Source organism: Octopus sinensis, linkage group LG5, assembly GCF_006345805.1.
Source record: "Octopus sinensis linkage group LG5, ASM634580v1, whole genome shotgun sequence".
NCBI classification, from domain to species: domain Eukaryota; kingdom Metazoa; phylum Mollusca; class Cephalopoda; order Octopoda; family Octopodidae; genus Octopus; species Octopus sinensis.
Window position 1 is genome coordinate 283,379 of NC_043001.1, and position 19,149 is coordinate 302,527.

The 19,149-nt window shown below is 39.1% G+C and overlaps 1 protein-coding gene across 1 annotated transcript; it reads left to right on the top strand.

The window, feature by feature from the left end:
* The first annotated feature begins 5,693 nt into the window (after nt 1-5,693).
* Nucleotides 5,694-13,051, top strand: LOC118763456 (zinc finger protein 271-like). Its single transcript, XM_036503102.1, has 4 exons — nt 5,694-5,887; nt 8,307-9,297; nt 9,340-10,126; nt 12,961-13,051. The coding sequence occupies exons 2-3, from the start codon at nt 8,731-8,733 to the stop codon at nt 10,093-10,095; spliced, it is 1,323 nt and encodes a 440-aa protein (XP_036358995.1). The 5' UTR covers nt 5,694-5,887; nt 8,307-8,730; the 3' UTR covers nt 10,096-10,126; nt 12,961-13,051.
* The last annotated feature ends 6,098 nt before the right edge of the window (nt 13,052-19,149 follow it).

Below are 19,149 nucleotides of genomic sequence, written 5' to 3' on the forward strand. Positions count from 1 at the left end.
TCCTGAATGATTATCCAGATGTCGCCCGGCCAGTTTTTCATAACCAGCCGATAAAGCACGACGTTACCCACCACATCAAAACCAGCGGTCCACCTGTTGCTGCAAGGCCCAGAAGGTTACCACCTGATCGTCTCCAGGCCGTCAAGCGGGAATTCCAGCACATGCTCGACCTCGGAATTATCCGCGTTTCCAGCAGCAACTGGTCCTCGCCGATACACTGCGTCCCAAAAAAATCATCGACCGATTGGCGGGTTTGCGGCGATTATCGATCACTGAATAAAAGCACTATCAGTGATGCCTATCCGGTGCCTTTTCTTCAGGACTTTTCGAGCTCGCTGCATGGAGCTCGCATCTTTTCAAAAATCGACCTGGTGCGAGCATACAACCAAATCCCAGTCGAACCTGCAGACATCTCAAAGACAGCAGTGACTACACCTTTCGGAATGTTTGAATTCCTGCGTATGCCTTTCGGTTTACGAAACGCGGCACAGACATTCCAAAGGTTTATCGACATGGTGACTAGAGGTTTGCCTTTCGTCTATGCCTACATAGACGACATACTCGTGGCCAGTAACTCGGACGAAGAGCATAATCAACACCTTCACCTGCTATTCGAACGTTTACGTAAATTCGGAATTGTTATCAACCCTACTAAATGTTTGTTCGGAGTTGCTTCCCTTCATTTTCTCGGCCATATAGTCGATAAAAATGGAATTGTCCCCTTCCCGAGAAAGTCAAGGCCATCGTGGATTTTCCACCACCCACATCTCTCCGCAAATTAAGGGAATATCTCGGTCTAGCGAATTTCTATCGACGGTTCGTGCCCCACCTCGCTGAAATAGCGCAACCGCTCACGGATTTGCTACGTCAGCGAACCTGCAAAAACGCAGATATAGCTCTGACCGAAGATCAACTCGTTTCTTTCGCTGCCCTGAAAAAAGCGTTATCTAGCGCTACCATGTTGGTTTATCCAAAACCAGACGCCCCACGATGTTTACTCGTGGATGCATCCGATTCCGGAATCGGAGGTGTGCTACAACAGCTTGTTGACGGTATATGGCAACCGTTGTCTTTCTTTTCTAAGCGGTTAAAACCCGCGGAAACCAAATACAGCACATTCAGTCGGGAATTATTGGCGGCATACCTGGCCGTTAAGCATTTCCGTCATATGCTAGAAGGTACCAATTTTGCCATATATACCGACCACAAGCCATTAGTATACGCATTTAACACCAAACCGGATCGCCATTCGCCGAGAGAAATTCGTCACCTCGACTTCATATCGCAGTACACGACGGATATACGCCACATCAAAGGGACGACCAACGTGGCAGCCGATGCACTTTCACGTGCGCAGATCAATGCTATCCACACCACGTCTACAATTGATCTGGCACGTATAGCAGCTGACCAGGAGAATGACGAAGAACTTCTAAAGCTCCGGAATTCGTCATCTCTGAAATTTCAGCATGTTCCACTACCATCATCCACAGCCCATATATGGTGTGATATTTCCACTGGTTACCAACGCCCTTATGTACCACAGAAATATCGTCGAGAAGTTTTCTCCGCTCTACATTCTCTGTCACATCCTGGTATTCGCTCCACTCAAAAGCTAATATCGACCCGTTTTGTGTGGACCAGTATCAACAAGGATATCAGAGAATGGACCAAGTGCTGTGTTGCGTGCCAAAAAGCGAAAATCCACCGGCACATAAAATCACCAATCGGTTCATTTTCGCAGCCCGATGCACGATTTCAGCACGTTCACATTGATATCGTTGGACCCCTGCCACCTTCGCAGAACTATTCATATCTGCTAACTTGCGTAGATAGGTTCTCGCGATGGCCCGAAGCCTGGCCCCTATCTGATATATCAGCAAAAACGGTCGCTAAAACGCTGATATCCCAATGGGTTTCGCGTTTTGGCACACCCGCAACAATTACCACCGACAGAGGACGTCAGTTCGATTCCCACCTTTTCACCGAGCTGACTCGTCTCCTCGGGTGTAAACACACCCGCACTACAGCTTACCACCCTGCAGCAAATGGCATGGTGGAACGCTTTCACCGCCAACTCAAGGCATCTATAAAAGCAGCTCCAGACAGTTCTCACTGGTTGGAACATCTCCCTCTCATCCTCCTTGGAATTCGATCCACGATTAAGGAAGAACTGGGATATACTCCGGCCGAACTCGTTTATGGCACAACACTCACCTTACCTGGGCAGATGATCGAACCTGTTTCACAAAACTTCCCTGACCCACAACAATATGTGCACCGATTACGAACATCCATGTCGCAAGTATCACCCTCAGGCCCCAGACAACAGAACGTCGTTTCACGTGTCCCAAAAGATATCAACACATGGACTCATGTCTTCGTGAGGAATGATGGGATACCCTCTCAACTTCGACCACCATATTCCGGGCCCTACAAGGTCATCAAAAGAGAACCCAAGTATTTCGTCCTCGATATTGGAGGTAAACGAAATACGGTCTCGATTGATCGTTTAAAAAAAGCTTTCATCGAGGAGGACTTACATTCAGTCCCCTCTTTTCCTCAAACAGACTCGGCAACTCCAGCGAACACCACAGATGCTGCACAACCCCGACACACCAAATCAGGAAGAACAGTTCGATGGCCAGCAAGGTTTGTGCAAGTTTTTCGGGTAAGTTCTGAACTCCTAACGTATCCATCTTCCTAATGAACACATAACTGCATCACCCACCCAGAGAAATCAAAGAACATTTGTGTACGTAAAGAAAAAAAAAATGAAAACAAAAACTGTCTGTATGAACTTTTACGGAACATTTCAAAATCGAACTTTGCCGATGAACATTTCTTTCATTTTTGCATGTACATATTTTTTGTTTTCTCTTCAAAATGTTTGCATTCTCATAAATATATTTTTTTGCTAACTGCATATCCACACACATTTACAAATCTTGTTCTCATGCGTGCTATCACTCGATTTTTTTTCGCCACTGAAAGATACCTTGTCTCTATTAGACCTCTAGTAGGTCGAGTAATCAATAGACGCACATCTCTTTCAACGCGCCAACATAATTCTGCCTGGGCACATATACATATTGCCCACCATATAGCACATACAAATTGTAAACCTTTCATCCATATTTTTATCGTTCAATGTGTAAAAAAAAAAAAATTTTTTTCTACATGCACACAATCAAAAAAAAAAAAAAAATAATAAAAATAATAATAATAATACATTTCCAATATCGTTCGATCTCTGTGGCTTTCTCACTAGAAGGGGGGTAGTGTAAGAATTAGCACTTCCTTCTCAAAGCTTGGATTCGAAATCAGACCCAAGAATCATTGGTCGTAAAATACCAATGCACAAAAAGGCGCGAAATCAGAATCTCTTTGTTCTGACAAAAAATGATGGATCGTCTCCCTTCGACCTCTGACCCGAGCAGGTCAGGCGAAGTTTAACAGGACGACCAGCGACCTACTGTACGCAATAACACTCTTGCGGTATATCTATTTTTCTGGCTATTTGAGATGTTATAAATAGAACGGAGAAATAGGTAACCAGAGAGAACCCGAACCAACGTTTAAGAGAACGTCACGCATTTATGAGGACGACGAAAGAATATTCAGAAAGGTGACTCTGTACTGCATGATTTACACACACACACACACACACACCATCAAACATATTCTGCTTTAATGTGTATCCTGTATTATGCATTCCTTTAAAATGTATTATTTGCAACCACTATTTAATATGCATTTTGTACAAGCGATGTGTAACATTGCTTACAAATTGATGTAGTGATAATAAATCTTTAATTTATTACAAAGCACTTATGTATTTATTAATACATCCACGCATCCACTACAGGTGTATGGCGCAGTGGTTAAGAGCGAGCGTTACTAATACCTACATTCCGAGTTCGATTCCAGGCAGTGAACTGAATAATAATAACAACAACATCGAAAAATACCTCATGAATGAGAACCCAGGTTCGAAATTTCACTAAGACACCTGATGAAGGCTAGAGGGTAAATCAGCCGAAATGTTGTGTTAACAACAAACAAGATGAGGACAAATATCCGTCAAATATAAATAATGTCCATAATTCCTCATGCCTTAAATATAGAACATTATAAACATTTATTTGATATTGAATATACAGCTAAACACATGATTAACTTCACTGGTTGATTATGAGAAATTACGAATTGATGGCTAAATATTGAAGACTATATCTGACCATTAATGATTTGGCCAAAATTTGCTTCTTTGTTTTTATGACGGTTGATAAAGATTTACTTCAAGGATGTGATTATATGTGTAAAGAATGGATTTATTATGTGAACTTTCCGACAGACAATAACGTTGGAAATATTTCCTTCTGCTACTTTTCTAATAATTATAATTCGGTGTGGTGGGCCACGGATGGTCAGAAAACTAATTGACGTGAGAACTGAAAGTGTGAGTGACAAGCAGATAAATATGTAATAACTTTTTAAGGAAGGAGATTTAGCAGCAGCAAAAAATGGTTTGAAAACTGCTAGAGGAGGTCGAATTTTGATCGAGTCATATGTATTGTGCTTTATATTAATGCCCCGTGCATAATATAATTCTTATATTAAATGTTTAGTTCTTACTGCACAATGAATCACATTGTCTGTAAATATAGAAATATGTACATGTGTTGCAGTATAAAAACAAAGGCCGAGGTAAAGGACAGGAACCACTTTCGGTTATTATTATTTTTCTTTCTACAGAAACTCACTTTTTTCGGGTCAATATAAAGATCCTCCCCATTAACGAAAAAGAAATAAAACCCTATAGCCTGCAGGGTGTTAACAACTGTCTACAAAACGAAGATGAAAAACAAAGTTTGCGCAAACGAACCTGGTGGGGTGAGAGGAATTTCGGAAAATTCAAAAGATCCGAGTTTTCCCTCATAACTTTCAGGAAAATTTTTATATATATATATTACGAAGTACCACGTCTTTGGCCACGGAAAATCCGATACGGAAGAAAAAAAAAAGTGTTTGTTAAATTTCAATCAAAAAAAAAAATAAATAAACCTTTGGCCTTCAAGCAGGCTATCCACATGCTAGAAATAACAACCAAATCTCACAAAACTGCGATGACATAATGAAAGAAATATATAATCAATCTGCCAATTTTGAGATCTAAAGCGTTTGACTCGAGCCCCCCCCCCAAATAAATAGTGCAATAGGTATAAAACAACATGTAGTAAAAGAATCTGAAAAAAAAGTGCGCGCTGGTAAACGGGGCGCAGGGTAGAGAGCTCGGAAAATTCACATCGGGAATGTTCCGAATCCTCTCACCATTTCCCCGTTCGTCAGCGAAAATTGTTTTCTTCGCATTCGTTTACTAGACATTATTTTACACTGTTTTCGTTCATTTTTGTAGCGTTGAGTTTCGCTTTAGTTTAACCGTTTTGCGTTGGTCAAATGATTCTCTTTAATTTCACTTTGTCACCGTATTTCTTTGGTATTTTTACTTTTCTTTCTTCAAAAGAGCTTACTGTTATTTATGCGCTCATTTTTTGTAATTTGCAAAGCAAGAAAAAAAAAAGAACAAAAAATGAACACATTCATTTCACATGAATTACTTTGTCATATTACTGTGGGAAATTACTCTGAAAGAAATCTTTACTGAAAGGTGAGTAGATTGATTACATATTTCTTTCATTATGTTATCGCAGATTTGTGAGATTTGGCTGTTATTTCTAGCATGTGGATAGCCTGCTTGAAGGCCAATGCCTTAGAATTGGGGAGGGGCTGTTGGGTCCCCCCCCATATATATCCATTTCCCTGAAAGTCATGAGGAAAAAATCGGATCTTGTGAATTTTCCGGAATTCCTCTCCCTGCACCCAGGTTAGTTTGTGCAAATTTTTTTTTCATATTCGTTTTCTGCATAACTACATATTTCTGCCCTCCACCCCAACTTTGGATGATCATGACTTTCAGAGAAATGGATATTTTTTAATGAAATTTTCTACGAATATATGTCAAATCATGTAGATTCTGAATATACAAACTCTTGGGGGAAATGTGTTTTAGGAGGGGATGGGGAATTTCGGAAAATTCACCAGAGTCCACTTCAATTCATGTTAACTTTCAAGAAAATGGATATTTTTTAATGAAATTCTTTATAAATATACCTCGGACTGTGAAGATTCCAAGGACAGGAATTTTTGGGGAAAACAATTGGAGGTTATTTTTGAGAACCGTTCCTCATTCATAGGTGTTTAGGAACAAGTCATCCATATGTGTTTTATTTTACCAGTTGGAGCGTACTTAAAAACTGAATTCGGACTTAAAATTTTGAAATGTCAATTTTTTTTTTTGCAGATTCGGAATCTCTGCAGTCAAAAAGGGTGGTGGTGCAGTCCATATACTTTACATCTGCCAAAAACAAAATTATGAAGATTTTGAATAATTCAAACTCCAACATGAGAAACAGTATGTTAATTTTAACATATTTATTGTTAAAAACTTTTAAAAATTTATAAGAAATAAATATGCTGCAAGTGTACTGGCTTGCTTCAGTAGGTTCCATCAAACCTTGTGGTGTGCGACCAATTGAAGCACTTGGCGCTGATTTGATGTTGTTTCTATCTCTCCCCACCTTTTTTTGCTTCTTTTCTATGTCTTTCTTTTGTATTATATGTACCATATACAGGGCTGGGTCAAGGTATCGGCAACTCAGGCAGTTGCCCGGGACACTACAAAGACAAGGAAATTTCCATGACCGTCAGCTTGTATATGCTGAAGTTCAGCCTGCCTGGGGCACTAAGCAACCCTAGGACCAGCCCTGATTATATACATACATACTATATAGGAAATAAGTCTAACATTGTACCTCCCTTTTTACTTGCTATTTGTATTGTATGCTACATATAATTTTACGTGTCGTCTCAATCTGCAACCAGATACAAAAGAATAAAATAAAATGATGGTTATCTTGTTTCAGTCATTAGACTGCGGCCATGCTGGAGCATCGCCTTGAAGAATTTTAGTTGAATGAATCGACCCCAGTACATATATTTTTCTTTTTAGCTTGACACTTATTGTATAGGTCTCTTTTATTAAACCACTAAGTTATAGGGATGTAAACACATCAACACTGGTTGTCAAGTAGTGAAAGGGGACAAGCACAGAGACACATGTATACATACAGACAACGGACTCCTTTCAATGTCCTACGAAATCCGTTCACAAAGCTTTGGTTGACTTGAATCTATATTAGAAAACATTAGCCACACAGTTGGATTGAACCCAAAACCATGTGATTGGGAAGCAAATTCCTTACCATACAGCCAAGAAGATACATTAGACATGATATAATTTTTACTTCTTTGCTGCAATCTACCTCAATCTAGGGAAACCTGGAATGAGTTTCCTAGTCCAATTAAACACAATCTATATAACTACCAATGCTATCAATGTGACTACAAAAAACTCCAAAAATAATGCAAATTACTATCAAACACAGACCTCCTTCATCACTTGCAACATGTCTCCTTTCTCTGTGACCACCACTACTATTACATCTTCCAGACACTTGCATTTCTATTGCACACACACATGGTTTCTTGCTTTTCCACAAAATCTGGGCTGAGAACTTCCTGGTTAAGGCATAATGTTTTATCATGGGTGCAAGTTGTTCGATAATTACATGAGTAGCTGAGTGTTCCTTTGAACAAATTAGATAAAGGCCATGACTTCAGGAATCATGTTTGACATTACATAAGTGACATGATACTCATTCTCATCAGCATATTCTGTTGTAGCTTCTGGTTGACATGACAGTACATCTGCTGGACTGTGGAAGCTCTTTATGTATTGGAGGCCATCCAACTGTCTCCTTTATTCTTTGAGGCTCAAACATCTGAAGTAGTGTTGATCTGCCATTGTGGATGCTGTTTCATTTCAATGTTAGGGTGGGATCAATGCAAGAGGAAATTCTATTCAAGAATATATGATTGTAAATTTTTGAAGCTAGAGATAAGAGTGTAATTCCTCTGTAGTTCTGAGGCAGGTAAAGGTAACCATTCTTTGAAATTGGAACAAGAATTATACTCTAATCTCTAAATCTTCAACTTTGTGCACTTCCACAGCTTCTGTAGTAAGTCCATTTAAGCAGCTAAATATAATCTGCTGTGACCAAGAAAGTTGAATACTCCATTGAACTTTCTTAATTGTATATAGAAATAGAATAAAATTTCTATTATTTAACCTTCACTTGTTTTAAATGACCTTGATATCTTATTCTCTTTCTCTTTTATTTCAGAGTATCTGCTGAGATCAGTATGAGTGAATTTTTGATTTTAGAGCCATTATCAATATCATCTGTGAGCAACTAATGGCAGATATACTACACTAATGTAATCCAGTTCATTTAAAACTATGGTGTTTTATGATGAAATATTTCTCCTGAATTGAGATTAAAATCAAAATTTCTCAGCTTCCCTCTCTGGAATATATATAAGACAGTTTTGCATTCTTATTACACTTTGATAAATTTACAAAAGGAGTTTTATTCAGATGGCAGTAAAAATTAGTTGATGGAAATATAGCAGTAGAAATATTTTTAGGAACAAACTCTACAAATCAAGACAATAAAAATATCTTACATTGAGATGAAGGAAAAAAAATTCCCTGAAAAGTAAATATTTGAGAAATTGGAAGGATCGATTTTTTTTTTTTCTGAAGAGATGCCAAAAATGTTAGGAGAAACATTATACCACTGTGATATCTGTAACAAGTCATTCTTATATAAATGTAACCTCACTACACACAAACGAATTCATACAGGAGAGAGACCATATCACTGTGATATTTGTGGTAAATCATTCTCACACAGAAATAGCCTAACTAATCACAAACGTTTTCATTTAGGAGAAAAGCCATATCACTGCAATATCTGTGGCAAATCATTTTGTGAGGCTGGTAACTTAACTAAACACAAACACATTCATACTGGAGAGAAACCATATCACTGTAACATTTGTGGTAATTCGTTCTCTCATATTAGTACCTTAACTAATCACAAACGTACTCATACAGGAGACAGGCCATATAACTGTGAGATCTGTGGCAAATCATTCTCTCACAGAAATAGTTTAACTAACCATAAACGGTTTCATTCTGGAGAAAAACCATATCTCTGTGATATCTGTGGTAAATCATTCTCTGAAACAGGTAACTTATCTATACACAAGCGTATTCATACTGGAGAGAAACCACATCATTGTCATATCTGTGGTAAATCATTCTCTCATGTAGGCACTTTAACTAAGCACAAACTTACACACACAGGGGAGAAACCATATCAGTGTGATATCTGTGGTAAATCATTCTCTCATGTAGGTACTTTGACCCAGCACAAACATACACACACAGGAGAGAAACCATATCAGTGTGATATCTGTGGTAAATCATTCTCTTATATAAGTACATTGACTCAGCACAAACTTAATCATACAGGGGAGAAGCCATATCATTGTGATATCTGTGGTAAATCATTCTCTCAATTAGGTAACTTAAGTGCACACATGTATGTTCATGCACAAGAGAAACACTATCATTGTGATATCTGTGGTAAATCTTTCTCCCAGAGAGGTAGCTTAATTGTACATATCCGTATTCATACAGGGGAGAAACCATATCATTGTGGTATTTGTGATAAATCATTCTCCCATGCTTGTAGCTTAACAAAGCACAAACATACCCATACAGGAGAAAAACCATATCACTGTGACATTTGTAGTAAATCTTTCTCACAGCATAATCACTTAACTACTCACAAACGATCTCACACAGGAGAGAAGCCATGTCTCTGTGATATCTGCGGGAAGTCATTCGCTCGCATAGTTACCTTAACTAAGCACAAACGTACTCATACAGGTGAGAAACCATATCTCTGTGATATCTGTGGCAAATCCTTCTCTGAGACAGGTAACTTAACTATACACAAACGTATTCATACTGGTGAGAAACCATATCACTGTGGTATTTGTAGTAAATCATTCTCTCAAAAAACTCACTTATGTTCACATGTATGTATTCATACAGAATAGTAACTGCTTTTATGTAAAAGATCTCTCACTGCATCTAATATCTTATATCATCATAAATTTGCTTACATAGGAGAAAACAATGTAACTGTATATTAACAAGCATCAAACATGGTATTCTACATAACCATAAGAATATCAACTGTAATTATCATACTGTAAAGTGGCTGGTATTTGGAAAAGCCTCCAGCTGTAAAAACCATATGATATCATCATCATTTAACTTCTGCTTTCCAAGCTGGCATAGGTTGGATGGTTTGACTGAGGACTGGTGAGCCAGAGGCTGCACCAGGCTCAATCTGGCCTGGCAAAGTTTCTGCAGCTGGATGCCTTTCCTAATGCCAACCACTCCAAGAGTGTAGTGTTGCTTTTTACATGCCACCAGCACGAGGTCCAGTCAGGCGGTTCTAGCAATGACCATGCTCACTCAAAAGGTGCTTTTACGTGCTACCTGCACAGGAGCCAGTCCGGAGGCACTGGCAATGACCATGCTTGAATGTTGTGTTTCACGTGCCACTGGCACATGTATTGGTAAGGCGACTCTGGCAACGATCATGCTCGAATGGTGCTTTTCACGTGTCACCGGCACAGGAGCCAATCCGTGGCCCTGGCAATGATCATGCTGAGACATGCTTTTAATGGTCCACTGGCACAAGTGCCAATCAGGCAGTGCTATCAATGGCCACGTCAGTGAATTTGGTTTGTTTACATTTGCCTCATTAGGTCATTGCAAGAAAAGTTCATTGTCCAGTGAATGAGGGGTACTCGTAAGTGGGCTGGTTACACCCAATGTTTGGATGTGCTTTTGACATTCCACTAGCACAAGTTCCAATCAGGTGGTACTGTCGTCAGTCATGTCAGCAATTTTGATTTTGATTTCACTTGCCTCAACAGGTCTTCACAAGCAAGTTTTATTATCCAATGAATGAGGGGTATTCATAAATGGGCTGGTTACACCCATTGGCATAGGCCATGGGCTATGGTCTCACTTGGCTTGTCAGGTCTTCTCAAGCACAGCATATCTTCAAAGGTCCTGGTCACTAGTCATTGCTTTGTTAAGGCCCACACTTCACCACCTCATCCCAGGTCTTCCTGGGTCTACCTCTTCCACAAGTTCCCTCAACTGCTAGGGTGTGACACTTTTTCACACAGCTCTCCCCATTCATTCGCAACACATGACCATACCAGTGCAATCGTCTGTCTTGAACACCACATCTGATGTTTCTTAAGTCTAATTTTTCTCTCAGGGCACTTACACTCTGTCATGTATGCACACTGACATTACACATCCATTGGAGCATACTGGCTTCATTCCTTGCAAGTTTGTGCATGTCCTCAGCAGTCACAGCCCATGTTTCACTGCCATGTAGCATGCTGTTCATACACGTGTGTCATACGGTCTACCTTTTACTCTGATCGAGAATTCCTTTGTCACCAGAAAATGTAGGAGCTCTCTGAACTTTGCCCAGGCTATTCTTATTCTAGCAGCTACATTTTCAGAGCATATATATATACACACACACACACAAATGTGTTTGTGCGTTACGTTTAAAATTAAAATTTAGATAGGAGACTTAAAAACGTAGTAGCCAAAACTTGTTTTGGTTATGTCCCTATCAGTGTGCTTTGAGAGCACGTTTGCCACATATGGCTACCAGGTGTCATTTGTGTGCTAAATAAAGGTCACAGTACACTGTTTTGCCCATCAATTATTTAAAATATACATATATTCTTTTATTTGTTTTAGTCATTTGACTGCAGCCATGCTGGAGCACTGCTTTTTAGTTGAAGAAATTGACCCCTAGACTTATTATTTGTAAGCCTGGTACTTATTCTATCAGTTACTGTAACCCGAAATTACAGGAATGTAAACACACCAGTTGTTAAGTGATGTGGGGAAAAATAGACACACACATAAATAAATATATATATATATATACATATGATGGGCTTCTTTCAGTTTCTGTCTTACAAACCTACTCACAAGGCTTTTGTCGACCTGAAGCTACAGTAGAAGACACTTGCCCAAGGTGCTATGCAGTTGGACTGAACCCAGAACCATCTGGTTGACAAACTTCCCACCACACAGCCATGCCTACGCCTATATAAATACCATTTAATGTACACAGTATAAAGATGAGGGCTACTAATAGTATTTTCTATGGAAATGTGTCTAGGCAAGTTTTTATAACACACCTTGTGACTAAGTAATATTTAGGTTTTGAGCACGTGATTTGTTCTTGAGAAGGTTGATGCATGAAGTGGAAGGGTTAATGAAAAGGAAAAGAAAATTAGAGTTACGCCCCTTAAATTTTATGTATGTATGTATGTATCCCTTCAAGGGAATGATTTTGTTGTTTGTAAGATTTATATAATTTTTATTTCTTTTGTTTATAACCTTATTCCTTCCACACTTGATAATGAAACTGAATGTTATTTTGTATGTGTTGCATTTGTAGTTAGACATGAAGGAACTATTTTGTTGTGGTGGCATAGCACAGTCGTGCTATGCTCATTTCATCCAATTAGAGCTACCTGCGGTTTAGTAATGCAAGTATTAACTTCTGCCAAGCAGTATTGTGCACCTCTTTCAAATTGCATTTAGTCACAGCATTGAAGGCGAGGAAGCAGTACCTTTTTCTTTAACATGTTACAGCTTGGATCTATTATTTTTCATTAGCAAAATATGCATTTTTTAAAAGGTATTAAAAAATCTGAAAATTGGCTATAATAATGTAGCCTTCCTATCTTGTTGCTTTGAAGGTAGATACTGTTGAGAAAAAAGTTACAGAGGTTTAAAAATTAAAAAAAACTGTATATTTTTAACCAATAGTGAGATAGAAATTTTCTATGTATAGCAGAGCAGTGTCAACTTTAAGGTTGTACCCTGTTAAATTTAGAGTTTAGCTTCTGACCTGTTCATATTGGGTTTCTAAACAGAAATACCTAATAAAATCAATATGTATCATCTGTTTCTTTTGTCTCTTCAATAATTGTATGGGTTTATTATTTTAAAAAAATGTTTATATTAATATATTTGCCTGCATATGTTTACTTTATGTGCATTTAAGTATTATGTATACCTGTCATGTATTTTTGTACATCATTAATATATAAGTGCATGTGAATGTATGTATTCATATATAAGTTTATATGTACATTTATGTATTCATGTGTGTGTATTTGAAGGGGGCATCTGTCAACAAAACTCCAAAGTTGAGTAATGTTTTCATGCTTGGATTTGTAAACTACGATAACAATAACGATGATCAACAAAGAATTTTTCCCAAGGAAAAGAATACCTCTATCTTATATGTTTTTGCATGCAGAATTCAAAAATAATGACAAATTATATGTATCACCCATAGTTCCTCTGTTCCACAGTATCCCTCTTAGTTCCTGTTATGTGGCTTAAATTTCAGTTAACTTTAACTCAAATGTGAGTAGCAGAATTAAATGACACTAATGTTCGTTATAAAAAAAAACCATTGCGACAACTAGTGAGAATCCCGTTTGACAATAAGCAGGTCTTTTGTTTGAGTTATAAAGATTGTGTTAGAAATATCTCTGAACATGGTATAGGTTGTTAAGTAATGGGATGGAATTTTCTGTCATCTCAGTGTTTATAAAGAATTATTAGAACTAAGTGTTATTGTTTATTCCTTGGTAACCTTGAGGGGAGCATAACGCATAACTTCAATCTAAAACATTCTAATGGTAATGACCCCCATCTTTTCCTTTTTTTTCCTTTCTGAAATAGTGTATCATAAACTATTTTATTCAATATGTCCTTTGAAAAAAAAAAAAAGATGGACATCTTTTCATGAGCACTAATTTTTTTTTTTCATATTTGTTTAGAGCAAGTTGTTTTACACCAATTACAGTATTTCTTTCCTATTTCGTTTGGCTCGGGTCAAACACTAGTTTAAAGGCCATAGTTTGACAATGTGAATTTTCCGAGTCCTCTCCCTCACGCCACTCCGTTCGCAAAAGGTGGGTCGGGGAGAGAACTCGGAAAATTCATGTTGTCAAACCATGGCCTTTAAACTATAGTGTTTGAACCAAGCCCCCAAAAAGGGGAAAAAATACTGTAATTGGTGTAAAACAACTTTCACTTCTTTACACATTTTTCTATATTTTTCCTGTAGCCCTGTTTTTTTTCTTGTGCATGTGCGTATATAGACGTGTGTATGAACCTTTTTAGTGTGCGTGTATGCATGTGCGAGCGTGTATGCGGGTAAGTATATATTTTTTGGTGAATGTGTGGTTGAGCATGTGTGTGTTTCAAGTGAGGGTGGAGGAGTTTAGACATATAGGTGCATCTACATGGATGTGTATGTATGGACATGCGATTGCTATGAACATTTTTACTCCCTTACCTTTACTTCCTCCCCTTACTTAGCAGTCATTCTAATGGCTCTTTTGTCTTAATAACGGTCAATCACAGTAATTTCCCTTTGTTTTAACATTCATTTTCATAGCATTTTTTCCATTGGTCCACTAACTGAAGAGATGCCAGCATGGGTTTCAACCCCGACATCCGAAATTCGGCTCGGACTTCTATTATGGCTACCGAATAATTGTCGCATATTATACTTACAGATAAATTCCTCTATTCACATAACATCGAGATCTCTTTCATTCTTTTGTTGTCTTGCCATTTCTATCAATATATATATATATATCATCATCATCGTTTAACATCTGCTTTTCATGCTGGCATGGATTAGATGGTTTGGCTGAGGAATGGCAAGCTAGAAGTCTGCACCAGACTCCATTCTGATCTGGCATGCTTTCTACAGCTAGATGCCCTTCCTAACGCCAACCACTCTGAGAGGCTAGTGTGTGCTTTTGTGCCACCAGCATGAGGGCCAGTCAAGTGGTACTGGCAACGACCACATTCAAAAGGTGTTTTTTACGTACCACCTGCACAGAGCCAGTCCAGCGGCACTGGCAATGACCACTCTCAAATGTTGGTTTTCATGTGCCACCGGCATATGTGCCAATGAGGCGACACTGGCTGCACAATATGAACCATATGGGGATCGACAGGACAATGTTTTTGGCTAGGATGGTCGACCCCAATGTCACTACAGAGAGCATTCGGATGATAGTAGGGAAATGTAAGAGGTGTCGATTGATCCTGCTCCTGAAATAGACCAACCAGGAAAGATTCAGGAAGAGGAAGAATGGAAGAGGCTGGCCAGTGATGTGACTATAGGGGAAAGATGTACCTTTGAATGGTCGATAGTGGACCGGAGTGAATGGCTATATGGAGAGAAATCAGGGTGGAGACTGCTGCCGAGGTGCTAAATGCAGTGTTTTTGGAAAGAGGGACTGTAGATGAGCTATTAATGGATAACAGCAAAGTTTTTACGCCCAGAGCAGCCGAGAGAGATGCTTGGAAGATAGAGCACAAGATACTTTTTAAGAGCTGCATACAGACTAGGTTGAAATGGGATTGTGGAACGGCAACAATGTACGATTATAGCCATGGCTAGAGGGGACGAATCTCCTCTAAGGAAACAGTCTTTTAGTATAACATGACACCTAGTGTAGGGCAAGCCGAAGAATCGGTCCCGCACAGGGCAATATTCCGATACAAATCGAGACACGTGAGTGCAGTGCCACAGCTGCTAGAAGTGGAAGGGACTGCATCTGTGAATGTTGGAGAATAAACGTGGATGAAGCCCCCGAATGCTCAGTGCTCAACGCATTGGGAAAAAGTAAAGGTGACCGCAATCAGTACCTTGAATAATGTGTCAATGGATGGAATGTCACGAACATCCCAGATATTCGAAGAGTGATTAGCTCTTCCGATGACGAAGGGGAAGGTGAAGGTGGCCCCAAGACCCTACAAAAATTTCTGAGGGAATGTTGTTCCCCCAGGTGGATGGATGATTACGAGGTAGAACAGGGGAGCTGTGATCTTTAGATCAAGGGGCGCATGGTGGAAAGAAGAAAGGAAGCAACAAGAGATGACGTCACGTCAGTGAGTGAGAAGATAAGTTTCTTTCTGCTTTTTGTTTTTCCTGTGGATGCGAGCAACGACAGATGTCAGTTGGAAACAGAGAGAGGTTGTGTGAACACAGGTGAAGAAATGATCAAACTGCCGGGGGTACCTGTTTGCTAGTCAAACTAAGAACAATTTTATTTACATGCTTTCACACACACAACAAATGTAAGAAAACAAAAAGAGATGAAAAATTGATATCAGGATGAATTATTAAGATCCCTTTTATCTAAAGGACTACATTTTGAATACACCATTACTAAATTTTCATTTAGCAGGGAAGGCTGTTATGAATTATAATATCCTATCATTAATTCCTTCCTACAATAGAAAATATATTTATATAAAATAAAAAAAATATATAAATATATCATTTTGTATTAAGTATGAAAGTGCAGCATAGTATAGAACGACATTGATCGATGGATACTGTTGTTGAACAGTAATTATTAACAGATTAGATGGCAAACAGAAATAACGTTTCGATAAAAGCTTTATTTGAATTTATCTTTTGCTGTTTTTATTCCTTTGAAATAAATCTTGATTTAGTTATTTGGTGTACAATACGAAAGTAACTGAGGATTTGAGCTAACAGATATTACAATTAAAATTTAAACAAAATGAAATAAAAATAAACATTCAATGTGAACTCAATAAATCTCATTATTAGAAATTTCTCCTCCCAGCTTGTGAAGTCTAAATTCTTTAATACTGTCTGAAAACGCCACTTTTAATTTTAATTTTCTTAGAGATTTTACATGTTTCGGTTCTTCTTGAAAAAACGAACCTTATCAAAAATAATTTTAAAAGTTAAGTGTAATAAAAAGTTCATAATTATTTCTTACTAGTCTAAACAGAGTACACAGTGTGTTTTTTTTTGGGGGGGGGAACATAATGGCTTCTTGCGCGTTGACTATATTTCATCATCATCATCATCATCATCATTTAACGTCCGCTTTCCATGCTAGCATGGGTTGGACGGTTCAACTGGGGTCTGGGGAGCCCGAAAGCTGCACCAGTCCAGTCAGATCTGGCAGTGTTTCTACAGCTGGATGCCCTTCCTAACGCCAACCACTCCGAGAGTGTAGTGGGTGATTTTATGTGCCACCGACACAGGTGCCAGACGAGGCTGGCAAACGGCCACGCTCGGATGGTGTTTTTTATGTGCCACCGACACAGGTGCCAGACGAGGCTGGCAGACGGCCACGCTCGGATGGTGTTTTTATGTGCCACCGACACAGGTGCCAGACGAGGCTGGCAGACAGCCACGCTCGGATGGTGTTTTTATGTGCCACCGACACAGGTGCCAGATGAGGCTGGCAAACGGCCACGATCGGATGGTGCTTGTTATGTGCCCACAGCACGGAGGCCAGTCGATGCGGTACTGGCTACGGCCACATTCGAATGGTTTTCTTATGTGCCACGTGCCACCGGCACTGGTACCACAAAGATACGAATTACGAATTCCATTGATGTTCATCTATTTTGATTTGTTTTGATTTTCACTTGCCTCAGCAGGTCTTCACAAGTGTCACAAGAAGGAAGGTATGCACAGGTGGACTGACTACGTCCCAGGTAGGGGCCATGGGTTATGGCCTGACTAGTCTTGCCGGGTCTTCGGATGGTGTTTTTATGTGCCACCGACACAGGTGCTAGATGAGGCTGGCGAACGGCCACGATCGGATGGTGTTTGTCATGTGCCCACCGCACTGACTACAGCACTGATGGATTTCTTGTGTGCCACAGGCACTGGTACCACAAGATACAAATTCCATTGATGTTCATCTATTTTGTCTATTTTGATTTGATTTGATTTTCACATATACTTCTGGTATATGTATATATATATGTGTGTGTGTATCTCTCTCTCTCTCTCTCTCTCTCTCTCTCTATATATATATATATATATATATATATATATATATACAGGGTGTCTCAGAAGTCGCACACCACCCTGGTTTTTTTTTAAAGAATACACTCTTACTGATTTCAAATACACGTTATTGAAATTAATCATTACAAATGCTCAAATTGAGCAGCCTCTACAATAAAACCTGCAGAAAAAATATAATAAAATAAAATGTTTTAGTTATTTTAAATGGAAACTAGAATGATGCGCGACTTCTGGGACACCTTGTGTGTGCGTGTATATATATAGCATATATATTTATGTATATGTGTATATATATGTGTGTGTATATATATATATTTTTTTTTTAAGTTTTAGCTCAGAGCTGCAGCCATACTGATGCACTGTCATTTTGCGCTACAGTTATTACTAGGAGCCTCCTCTAATATGTGGCACTTGATGAAGAATGGAGTTTGATATAGCTACCCTCATTTGCACCTCTTACTGAGAGGTAGGCTCATCTGGGACTCTCGACAGGAAGACGTCCAGCTTTGATTTAAAAACCCCTACATCTACTTTGTGCAAGTTCCTCATACTCTTTTGGGAGAATATTAAAAAGCTGTGGGCCCCTGAAACCCAGGCTGTTGCAGTAACTGGTCCTGAAGCGTGATGGCATTGCTGGGATCTTTGGCACCATACAGAGTCGTCCTGTTCTGGCATTGGGGTAGCTTTCAATGCTAAAATTTGGCACAATTCCTTCCAGGATCTTCTAGATATATATTACTGCATACCTCTCCCATCTTCTCTCCAGGGAGTAGAGTCTTAGCTGTTTCAACCTTTCCCAGTAGCTGAGCTGTTGCAAAGAGACGATCTTTGTGAATCTTCTCTGGATTGCTTCAAGGTCCGCTGTTAATCTCACACTGGTTGGTGACCATAGCTGTGAGCAGTAATTCAGGTGGCTGAGGATGAATGTCCACCAGAGGACCATCATGGTTCTTGCTCCTATTTGTTTTGGCCTTGTTTGGGAAAGTTGAAATCACCCATAAGAAATATGGTCACGTGGTGTTTCAGAGTCATGAGGATTTCTTTAATTCTTGTGAGGCAATCTTCAAACTTGCCTATGTGGTTTGGAGCATCCAGTGGGCAATATGTATTGCATATGATTATATTATGTTGTCTTATGTATACAATTAGA